General features: G+C 50.7%; 1 protein-coding gene across 3 annotated transcripts in view; it reads right to left on the reverse strand.

The window, feature by feature from the left end:
* Positions 1-6,792: 6,792 nt before the first annotated feature.
* MXRA7 (matrix remodeling associated 7) overlaps positions 6,793-12,083 on the reverse strand; it is a 28,682-nt gene continuing 23,391 nt past the window's right edge. For 2 of the 3 annotated variants that reach the window (XM_044745354.2, XM_044745355.2), the window contains one exon: positions 9,990-11,320. Coding sequence is in view for 2 of the 3 variants with exons in the window: in XM_044745355.2 (XP_044601290.2) it covers positions 11,308-11,320 (13 nt within the window). In the remaining variant the exon portion in view is untranslated. Of the gene's footprint in view, positions 7,965-9,989; positions 11,321-12,083 lie in introns of those variants that run through there. The other variant, XM_014839618.3, reaches the window with a different exon arrangement.

The following is a 12,083-nucleotide window of genomic DNA, read 5'->3' on the forward strand; positions in this document are numbered from 1 at the left end:
ACTCCCCAAAAAACTAAAAGGAAGGGTTTTTATTTGGGGTTTTAGGTAGGGGAGGGGGAGCATATGGCCCTGCTGGTCAGAGCTTTCCCACCAGCCTGTCTTCGGCCTTGAGACTACTTGCAGAGAGGAGGAGCCCGTGACCTTGCTGGTCAGCAGCTTTCCCACCAGCCTGTGACTCTTTGCGGGGAGGAGATAGTGAATCCAGGCGCTTGTCCTTGGTGGTGTCTGTCTCCGTGGAGGATGGTGGATTCTGGAGCCAGGAAGCCAGGGAGTAAGCAGGGAAAGAGTGCTTTGGTTTTAACCCCATATACACTGGGTTTAATGTGGGGAAACTGCTATCAGTTTCGGTATCAGATACGCAGGAGCAGAACTGCTGAGTCATACAGCAATTCATTGTTCAGTCTTTGGAGGAACTGCCACTGTTTTCCAAAACAGCTGCTCCATTGTCTATTCCCACCAAGAGTGTGAGGGTTCCAACTTCCCCACATCCTCACCAACACTTGTTATTTCTGTCCCTTTTATTTCTGTGGACTGGTTTCTCATTGCGGTTTTGATTTACATTTCATTTGCACGTTGAGCATTTTTTCACGTGCTTATTGGCCATTTGTATATCTTCACAGAAATGTCTATTCATACCTTCTGCTCCTTTTTAAATTGGGCTATCTTCAATATTTTTGAGTCTTGTCTTCTTCTTGCATAAAAGGAGAATACATGCCCTTCACAGAGTCGTGATGATTCACGAGAGAACGTTGGCCAGGTACCCAGGGCTCTGCACTTACCGTGCGCTTCCAACAGGCACTGAAACTTCATCTCCCCTTGCCTTGAAAGCAGAAACGAGTGAGTTCGTTCCACATTACATCATCCAGCTTTAGTGCTGTGCATGAAGACGGGCTCAATAGACGTCTGAAAGGATAAATATGCCAATTCACACCACTCAATATTCAAATTTGAATCCTACTTGCTTTGCTCCCTCGCTTCCATTTCTTTTGTTGAACCTTTCTTCCTGGAACAAGTTTCTTAATTTTATTCCCTTTGCCAGCTGCCTCTCGATTGAAATTTAACTTGCAGGATCATTGAAGCTGATTACAAGAGAACCAAAGACACCACCTAACACAGTTCTGAGGTGAATGTGGTAAACTTCTGAAGGAGGTAAATGACTGACAGTCTGCCAGTATAACCTGTCCCCATTTGGAGAGCTCAACAAAATGTAATTAAAGTACTTAAAGAAGAGAGTAAATGAGATTTTCAAAAAACCCTGATTGCAGACTGACATGTTTAACACGGTTCAGTAAGCCCCATGACCCAGCCTGGTCTGAGGCCTGGCCCCCTTTTCATTTGTCGAGGACCCAGGCCACGGTCAGGTCCAAAGATTCGAGGTTGGTGGGACCCTTCAAGGGGCGTGGAGCCTCCAGCGGGCCGGCTTTGGGCGGTCAATCACTCAGGCCAAGTGGAGAGTCCAGCTGAATTTCACACTTGCTCAGCGTGGTGCTTGGTAGATAAACCCGGGCTGGAGCCCCTGGGGCATAACGTGAAAGGGCACGCACGGCTGCGCGAAGGTGAGGCTCGTTTCGCCTAGCATCTCTTGAAAGTCAGCCCAATCCCAAAGACACCACGGTGAGAAAACGGTGCATGCCGTTGCGCGGGGACACCGGGGAATGTGATAAACAAGGGTGTGTGTGTGTGTGTGTGGTGCATTCAGCTGCAGGACAGTGGGCTGAGACCAGGGCCACTCTCGCGAGCAGCTCGGGGCAGGCCTGGGGAGTGTTGGGGGAAAGTGGACATGATGGACTCCTGGGGTGTAGGACCGGCGGAAGGCGTCCTCGTGTCATGGGGTCTAGCGCGGTGCACTGCTCGGGGGCTGTCCCAGCTTCCAGGGACTGTCGCGATGGGGAACCAGGCGGGACAGCTCGCGGCGGGCACCTGGTGCGGGGACGGATCTCCGGACTTGAGCCAAGACGGGACTCCGCTCGGGGTCTGAAGCAGGCCCGCCCGCGTCGGGAGAGAGCGGGACCCCAGGCCCCGACCCCCGTGTGAGCGGGACAGGCCAGCCCGCGCTCCTCATTGGACAAAGGCTCTTGTCAGTCACTGAGGAACCCAGCCTGGACGCCACCGGATATCCGAGACTTCCCATCTCGGAGCTAGGCTGGCTCGCCGGCGAGGGGCGGGGGCGGTACCTCCCATCAATCATTCCACATCGTCACCTTCGCGGAAGATTGGCAGATGCTCGAACCACTGAGACGCCGCGAAGGGATAGTGGCCGTGGAAAGTGATTGGTCCAATCTGAGGGCGGGTGGTTTTTTTCCCTGTGCGCGGTTCCTCATAGTATGTAAGGTGGAAGATTAACTAACTCTTAAATGGAATTGAGCCGCATGCGACGATCTTTTTTGTTCAGTTAGTATTTTGGCTTTTACTAAGGCTCCTGAATTTGGAAGGCTTTTCTTGGAATTACCTAGATTCTCTACTTAATAAAGCGCTCCCCTTCTCCATGCAGGATCAGGGCTGGACAACGACCAGCGCTGACCCCGAAATCATCGCCAAGATAATCGGAAATGTGTCCTGTTCGGTGAATTTAAGCTAGGACTAAATAAATGGTAGTCAAAAGAAAACAGAAAGAGACAAGAACGGAAAAAAAATGCAAGGAACCCTTAAACATTTGAATGGATGCTTAACCTTTTTCATTATAAGAAAAATGCAAATTGAAACTTGATTGAACATTTCTGATCTGTCGGATTGTCAAAGATCCAAAAATTTGAAAAGGTACTTCGTTATGGACGTTCCAGAAACTGGCTTTCTCCATATGCAGCTGGTGGAGTGCAAATTGGTCTACTCCCCGTGGGGGTAGGATGGGTGAGCAATAAATGACAAAATAACACGTGCGTTTACCTTTGACCCAGCAATTCATTTCTAGGAATCTACTCTGAAAATACACTTCCACAAACAGGAAACAACATGTCCACGAAGTTTTATTTATGGTGGTGTTATCTGAATTAGCAAAAGATAGGAAACAATGCAAATGTCATCAGTAGGGGAATGGCTGAATGCACGAGAGCCCGGCAGGCTTGTGGCATTAGGAGAGGAGGCCAGCAGTATTTTCTATGGAGAGCTCCAGAGGCATTGTAGATGGCCTGCTTGTTGTAGTTACTGCCACTGAGTGGATTCTGACTGCTAGTGACCCTGTGTACAGCAGAGCAGAACACTGCCCAATCCTTTTGGGCCATTCTCTCACTTTCCGGTGCTAGGTCAGGCCATGCTCATAGGGTTTTCAAGGCCAGTTTTTTCGGAAGTGGGTGGCCAGGTCCTTGTTCCTAGTCTGTCTTAGTCTGGAAGCTCCGCTGAAACCTGTCCACCATGGGGGAGCCTGCTGGTATTAGAAATACCAGTGGCATAACTTTCAGCAACATGCAGCTGCCACAGTGTGACGACCGAAACAGGCGGTGTGGTTCCCTAATGGGAAACGAACCCGGGCGAGGTGGTGAGAGCGCTGAATCTTAACCACTAGACCACCCGGGCTGGGTATATAGGCTGCTACCTTTAGCAAAAAGAAATGCTGAAAGGACAAAACCAAAACTAATAAAAATGGTAGCTCATAAGGGGTAGATGAGGTGGTGGAGAAGAATCTGGTGAAAGCTTTAAGGGGGTAGAAATAGAATAAAAATAAAGCGATAGTAATAATAACAGTAAAAGAAAACAAAAGACAACAAAACAAAACATAAGTCTGTGACAATGGGAATTTGCCAAGCTTGGCCATTGCTCTCCTGGGAACCTGTACTAGACCCGGAAAGGACAGGCGAGCTTGACTAGGTGGGCCTCACATTATTTATACTGGGGCCCACGCTGTAGATGGCGCTAAGGATTTCTGGCACCCTGCCCCTCTCCGGGTATCCTTGAGGCTGTGAGGTGGGGAGAAAGGAAACGATTTTAGCTGCTTCAAGGTAACACAAACTTCCCCTCCTACACTGAAAAGTAGAGAAAGGACGTGGATCCCAGATAGGGAGGATGACGAGGCCGAATGATGACTGTGGGTCTTTCCATGCCCTGGCAACCCTGCAGATGTGGCTCAGATAGAGGCGGGACCTGATTCCACATAAATGATGCCGTGGCCTTCCAAAGGCATGAGGCCTGGTCTGCCTAGAGCGAGCCATGCTTACGCTTGAAATCGTCTAGACCCAGAGAGCTGCCCAGAAGATAAACTTGGGCTTTGTCAAATGATGAGTACGGGGAGGTCCTTTGGACAAATGTATTTTCTTATAATCAAATTGGGAAGAACAAAGCAACCTCAAAGTGATTGTTCTTAGGAAAACTATTACATTTGCAGATTTGAAAAAAAATTGAAAACGAGTACAAATCATCCAAAGGGGTGGAGGGAAGCTGTGTGCTCAGGGAGTTCTCAGCAAGTTTGCCCCCAGTTGTAGGCACTCTTAAAGCTGCTTAGATCGCACGTTTTCTTCAACATGGCTGCTGGAAAAGGCGATTACCTTCAGGACAGGAAGTGAAGAGACACCTAATTTTGTCCCAGTGAGGGAGGTTACGATAGACACCTTGAGGGAAGGAGGCCCTGAAACTTCTAGCAAGCAGAATTCGGTAAGTAAAAATGAACTGTTTGTGGTCGTGATCTTTAACCCATTGCAGGTGTGTGATGGGTGACAAGCCACTGCTATTTGTGTCACACGGGCAGGCCAGCCTGTGAGCAGGGCTCCAGAGCAAGGTGGTGGGAGGGGTGCAGGGGAGGCCCCGAGAGGCTTGGAGACCCATTCTCATTGCTGGGCGGAGACTCTGAGCTCCTGAAAATCTCTCACCTCCCAACCGCCAGCCCCAAAGAGAGTTCCGTTGAGACTGGCTTCCGTGCGGCCCTGGGGCTCTGGGCCCTGCGAGGCAGGCACACACTGGTGGTGTCCTGCCAGGGCCTGCCTTGGAGAGGCCTTCCCTCTGTGTTTGCTCGCTCCCTGCTGCCCTGGTGTTTCTTTCTCCACCACCCTACTCATTTCAGGGGCCTGAATGGCATTGGTCTTTCTTCCTCCCAACACTTGTGAACTTGTGAACCAACAGAGTATTTCCTCTTGGTTTCAGCTTGGATGGATGTTATCTTTCGGTTGTGTGCTAAGTTCTTGCGTTGACTCCGGGAGACTTCTAAGAACGGGTTCTGAATCTGCAGGTACATTTTTTCAAAGGCACATTGATTTTCTTGACCACTAGCAATACTGATATCTGGTGGGACATACGGGTGTCAGTTTGAAATGGGTTTTGTTTTAAGAGGACTCTTCTGGCCACAAATAGATTCAAAGGTGTCCCAGTGAGGCAGATGAGGTGACAGAAGTGTTATAAACAGAAGCCGGTGCTTATCTGGAAATGGCGTCAGAGCCACCCAAGTCGCGGTGAGCCAGCACTGCTTCTGTGAAGCATCAGAGGCCCGGGCAACAGACCCACCTCCCAGGAGGAGTGTCGAGTATGCCAGGCACTTCAGGCAAGCACTTCAAATCCCCACCAGGTGACAGAGTGGTCCTGGTGTCTACCCAATACCCATCCCTCCTGCCCCTTCCTCACAGAACCCTGATGAGGCCCGCTACCCCCTCCTCTGGCTGGCCACGTATTCAGGGGATGCTGGCCCCAGCTCCAAGCATCTCAGCCAACCATAGTGGTCCCACTTCCTTGCTAGTGGTTGGTGAGGCATGGACACAGGACAAAGTCTGGCCAATTGGGACCTGATAGGAGGTAGGAAGAGTGTATCTGAAGAGGTTCCCTCACTCCTGGAGACACAGCAAGCGATGGCCCTTTTCCTGCGTCTGGATGTGACACCTGAACTCCTGCAGCCATCTTGCGACCATGAGCTAGTCTGCGACAAAAGCCTGCAATGTGAGGGAGACCGAGCTAAAATTGCAGCTTGGGCCCTGACTCTTCTGGGCCTGCAGCCATTCTGCATTTGGACTCCTCGTGTCACCTAGCCCTCCTCTTGTTTAAGACAGTTGAGTTGGAGTTTTCTGTTCTTTGCAGTCGGAACATCTTAGCTGATCCAAGTATATGAAAGTTCCTTCAGCTGACCTTTCCCATAGCTGTGAGGATTTTGACTCGGGCACCCACCCAGGAGTCATCCTGTTTGGTATAATCAGAGAAGGACTCGAGGAAGGAGAGGAGGAAAGGGAAATAAAGGGCAGGCAGTGCAAGCTCTGCAGTGTAGCCCGGGAGAGACGCCCTGCCTGCGGACGTGCACTTAGGGGACAGGGAGAGAAGACGACACAAGGGGGTCCCTGGGACCTGAGAAAGGGGACAATTTTTTCTTTTGAAAGATTGGCCCTGAGCTAACATCTGTTGCCAGTTGTCCTCTTTCTTTTTCCTTCTCCGCAAAGCCCTGGGGTACACAGCTGTATATTCTAGTTGTAGGTCCTTCTGGCTCTGCTGTGTGGGACGCCGCCTCAGCGTGGCCTGATGAGCAGTGCTAGGTCTGTGCCCAGGATCCAAACCGGCGACACCCTGGGCCACGGAAGCAGAGAGCACGTGAACTTAACCACTTGGCCACGGGGTGGGCCCCAGACAATTCTTAAATCATAAAAATTTTTCAAAACTGTGACAAAAAAGATAAAAATAACTTGGAAAAAAGCACTGACATTTGGATATAGCAACAGACACAGGGAGCAGACCCTCCTGCTGTGCGGTTCAGCAAAGAAGCAAAAGGAATCACAATGACAACAGGGAGGGGGCCAGAAAATTCTAGCAAGCAGGAGATGATGGAAGAAGGTTCACTCTTTCCCCAGGATAATTTCCGCCTTGAGGTGCACAAAATGCCACTGCTTCTCTTAATTCAGTGTGTTGATTTAGTTTTATTTCAGCAAATAAAATGTATTTAGAAGAACTTCATGGGTTCTCTCTTTTGCATACCCTCCCTAACTCGGCTTGCTATGAACTTTTCTGCCAATGGGCTGATCAGAAGCAGGACCTGTGTGCACAGAGGAACCGCTGTTATTTCCGTCATCATGCATTCACTGACGCACAGGAATTTATGGGTCTCTGAAGGAGCCCAGACACTGTCCTGTGAGCTCATCGTGCTGTTTTACTGAATGCTGTCTGGTGAGGTTCTCTTTCTTGCACATGTCCCTGTCTTCTCTAAAGGATGCTAATCTCTCTAGAGGTAGGGATCGTGTCGCATGGCGTATCTTGTCTATTGACAGTGTCTAGCATAGTTCTAGATGCGTTGTAAGCTCTCATGTAAGTCTTTAATTATATGTAGTGTAAGTCTCATGCTTAAATGAGAGAAACTCTTAGAAGGTCTTAACTCTGATCCTATTGTTTTGTTTCAGAACGGAAAGTGAGTGTTGAGTTAGACTTTTTGCTAAGAGATGTTCCCCTACTGCTTGCTTCCATACAGCTACAGAAGCTTCCAGAAGTCCTTCTAAGGCAGAGTGAGAGTGTAGCGTTATTAGCCTGAACACTCAGGCAGCAGGCCCTGATGCTCATCGTCCCCGTAGCACCCCTGAATCCTTTCCCTACCCGGTGCTGGGGGGCTGAGCATTCCAGTGGCCCTCGGGGCTGCTGCCTGCCCTGGATCTGCACAGAAGATTTAACCTGGATCAGAAGACAGCCTCGGAGGGTCACCTGTGTGACAGTGCACCCTCACCAGCAGCAGAAGCCAAAGGAGTCCAGGATTTTCTCCTCTGAAGACGACAATTCTGAATCCTGTAAAATGATATATAAATTGAAAGGCCAGAGCAAATCCGTATATAATATACATCTGCATCTACGTATCTAAGATAGAATGAAGCCTACAAAAGTCTGAAAGTCACAGGGGCTCGGGCCGCGGGTCGCGCATCAGGGCGGAGTCCCGGGTCAGCAGTCGGCGCGTCTTGCCGGGCCGGGCAGCCTACATGTCGTACAGCCTGAGCTGCTCCTGCATGTCGCCGTCGGACATCTCGCCGAACGTCTCCTTGTTGTCCTTCATGAGCTGGAAGATGGCTGCCAGCTGTTCCTTCTGAACTCTGTTGAGAAGAAAGGATAAAGAGGAAGAAGATGCTCCCCACCCAAAGGGAGAGAGACCACGCATCCGTAGGGCTGGGACACCCCTCCCGCCTGTGTGACTGTGTTCGCTCTCCAGACTAAGAAGGAAGTCAAACTAAAATGAAACCCACGCAAAACACGGGAGCTGGTTTGGTCTAACAAACACAATGTGAGGGTTCTGAAAACCTGGGTTTGCTCTGGAGATGAGGGACCCCCAGTCATCACTCAGGTTCTCAGTGCTTCAATTTCCCCTCGGGCCTCCTTTTAATGTTTTTTTCATTTTTATTTTTTAAAGATTGGCACCTGAGCTAATATCTGTTGCCAATCTTTCCCTTCTTCTTCTCCCCAAAGCCCCCCAGTACATAGTTGCATATTCTAGTTGCAGGTCCCTCTAGTTGTGGCATGTGGGACACCGCCTCGGCATGGCCTGATGAGCGGTGCCATCTCCACGCCCAGGATCTGAACTGGCGAAGCCTTGGGCCGCTGAAGCGGAGCACGCGAATTTAACCACTCTGCCACGGGGCGGGCCCAACCTCCTTGTAATGTTGACGGCACGTCTCACAGTGAGGTAACGAAGAAGATGTGTTCTGCTCAGTGGCTGGAGAGCCTCTGAAGGAATGTTGGAAACAGCCTTGGTTCAGAGGATGAGCAAAAAGTGAAGGAAGGAAAACCATTGTAGGCTGGGAAATGGGAGCATACAGATGTGTAAGCAGCATGCTTGGCCAAGGGGCAAGGGTGGGCATGGGGTTTCGCTGCCCAGAGGGAGGGGCGCCTTTTTCTAATTTGCACAAGGACGCCTTATGGCCAGCGAGGGCCCTGCCCCTCCCACCAGGGAACAGGCCTGGCTGGAGATCGGCTTTATGTTTATTATACACAAGCTGGGCAGCTGGGAGTGATGTTCTGTTATCTTTATGAGGCTCCGCCACACCATCCGACTGGCACAGGACCACTCCCATGAGCGCAAACATGAAAGCGAGGGGTGAAACTCTGCTGTGGAAACCAGGGCACAGTTAGGTCCTGTTTGTTCTGCTCTGGTGCTGTGCTGTGACATGGCTGGGCACGGCGCGCTGGCACCGTCTCATGATTCTGGTGAGGCTTCTGCGGCCCCTCGCTCCACACCACACCACCCGCTTGGCCCGGGCCCCCTTCAGAGGATGTAAACCAAAGGGCAGCGTCGGCCCTCTCAGCCCCTGCCTGCAGCTGGCTCTGCTAAAGTCAGTGCAGGTCCAGCATAGCGGGCGGGCCTTGAGCACAGCGCCCAGCCACCGTGGCCCTGCTGGGCCAGCACCCCAACACTGCCGGGGGGGGTCCCAATGTCTGGTCTTACACTTGTCCTAACGTATTTCTTCTGCACTAACCCCGCATCTCCCACCCAGCAGTTGGTTTTCTGACTAGAGCAGGATCTAGGAGCTGAAATACCAAAGTCCCAGATCCCAGCCTCTCTCCATCACCCCGGGAGAGTGATTTCTGCAGTCTGTTTTCCTGTCTGGAGGAGAAGGAACCTACGATAAGTACTCTGAACTCTACTGCCTGAAGAAACTACTGGGAATTGAAAGGGTGTGCGTTTAGCTCCTTGGGTGGAACCACCATCCAGATGTACCTGTGGGCACCCAGAGGGAACACAAATTCTCTCCTGTGTTTTTTTGTTTTTTTTTGCTGAGGAAGATTTGTCCTGAGCTAACATCTGTGCCGATCCTCCTCAATTTTGTATGTGGGATGTCACCAAACCATGGCTGACGAGTGGTGTAGGTCCGCACCTGGGATCCAAACCTGCAAACCTGGGCCACCAAAGTGGAGTGTGCCAAACTTAACCACTACGCCACTGGGCTGGCCCCTCTCCTGTGTTTTTGATGGCTGTGGTGCTTGCATATTTTTAGCAGGATAGATGTGTGACTTCATACTCTGCTGGAGAGTAACAGGCATCAAAATGAGAGCGAGCTCACAAAAATGGGTCCAAGGGAGGTTATTCTTTTAAAACAAAGCAAAACTGAAAAAACACACAGTAATCAAGATCAGCTACTCAAAGTTTATTGGACTGAACAAAAAGGCTGACACACAGATCCCAGCCCAGGAGCACAGGAGGCTCGGAGCCTACGAGCCACGTTCAGAGAGTTTCCAGATGAACTTAGATAACTAGCCTGGAGGGAGTCACCTCCTATTGTATCAATGAGATCCCAGCGTGGAGGACATTACTATTGCTGTGTGGGGACACCTGGCTCACAGAATGCATCTATTTGTCACGGAGCTCTGTGTGCCTGTTCCTTCACTGCCTGCTCTGCCCTAAGTCCCTGAACCTAGGGTATTAGACCCAGAGGAGAAGGTCACTGGAAACGAACTGCCCTAGGGGTTGACCTTGGACATTTCTCAGCCTTCCATTAAATGGAAAAAAATTTCTATAAACTTATTGCTTAAAAAAAAATGTTTTCATCAACACATCTAAAAACTGCAGATTAGTTTGGTATAGTATAAATATTGTCAAATATAAAATTCCAAGAAACAAATCTGGGACTGATTTGATTATCTGGTGAGGTTCTAACTCATCTATGAATCCTTCTAGGAGAAGGCGTCGTCAAGAAATCTATTTTAAGCGAACACTATTATTATTGCTTCTGCCAAAGCGAAGGTGGAGATTCGGCTGAGCTGGTAAGAACATGGGTGAAAAGGCCTCTTAGCAACAAGAGGGCCGGATTCGAGTCTCCCCTAAGTGAGAGACAAGGACAACGGGAATCAATAGCTGGCACTGGTCCTTTGCGCCCGTCATCAATATGGCGTCTCTCCCCCGACACCCGAGCCAGCCAGAGAGAGGGGGGAGTGAGCCCCAAGGGAAAGGAGGGCCGTCGACCCGGCCTGACCCAGCTAGTGAGCACACGCAGCTCCATCTCATTTGCCCATCGCACCTCACAGTCTTTCACGGTTTGGCTTCAGTGAAGGAAAAAGCAGGAGGGCTGGAATGAAACTATACTGATTTTAAATGAGGAAGTTGCTGACAATGGCCATACCTCAGGTGTGAAGGGTGTGTGGGGAGCAAGGTTGAGTGATAAGAAAAATCGAAGTCCAGGATGTGAGATCAAACTCTTACAACCCTTCAGCTTAACAAAGCAATCCACACAACGGGGAACACCTTACACTGGGGGCGCCAAGGCCATTCCCGGGTCGTCCCAGCCAAGGGCAAAGCCCTACTGAGGGTCTATGTCCCAGTGGACTTATGGAGGCAAGACGCGCCCCGGAGCCCGCATGGCTCCTCTCTGGGGGTTTCCGTTTTATCTCTCAAGCTTTTAAGATGCCCAAAGGAAAAGCCTTGGGAGGAGGCTAAGGACAACTTCATTAGTCTTCGGTTCTGTAAAGAGAAATGGGGAGAAAAGAGAATTTATTTCACTCGTTCCATCTTACTAGGACCACGGGAGAGGAAAGGGGGATACGGGGCTGAGGAAGGAGAATGTTCGGGATTGCAGAAGCCGGCTGGATGCCGCTTTCTGAGACACACAAGGGGCAGCGTGTCTCTCATCACCTGCAGCAGGATAGTCCATTCCACCAGCCTGCCAGGACCCAGACGGGCCCTCCATGGCCACCCCTTCCCTGCCCGCGAGGCATTTAGATGGCAGGTCAGGTCCCACGTTAGGTAGTTGGGCAGGTTAGATGCTACACTTAGTTAGGCTGGTCAGATACTGGACGCTTCTGGTCTTTGGCAGTGTGGCTGCTCTGTGGCCCCGTCACCCTAGATTATTTCCTATTTCCGCTGGCTGGGTTTTGTCCCTTCCGGCACCCAAGGATGCGTGCTCCCTCAGATGAGGCCAACGCCATGCCCACCTTTCCTAAAGGACACACAGAAGCACACAGCCGCGCGGAGGGAGCCACGGGATTTGATTTTGTCCCTCTGGCACCCTCTTCTGGAAGTCAGAGTCAGCGCAGATTTCTGGAAATTCTAGTGGCTCGTTCACGGACACATGAGGCGGCAGAAATCAGGAGAATACCCCACAGCCAGGGCTCGTCCACCTCCTCACACTCGCCCATTATGCCATATAAAACCCCTTCCACTAGACTCATGTCCACTTCCAGAAAGGTCAGCACAGCCCCAGAGACCGTCAGAATGGAGTGGGTGC

The sequence above is a fragment of the Equus asinus genome, chromosome 13 (genome assembly GCF_041296235.1).
Source record: "Equus asinus isolate D_3611 breed Donkey chromosome 13, EquAss-T2T_v2, whole genome shotgun sequence".
NCBI lineage: Eukaryota > Metazoa > Chordata > Mammalia > Perissodactyla > Equidae > Equus > Equus asinus.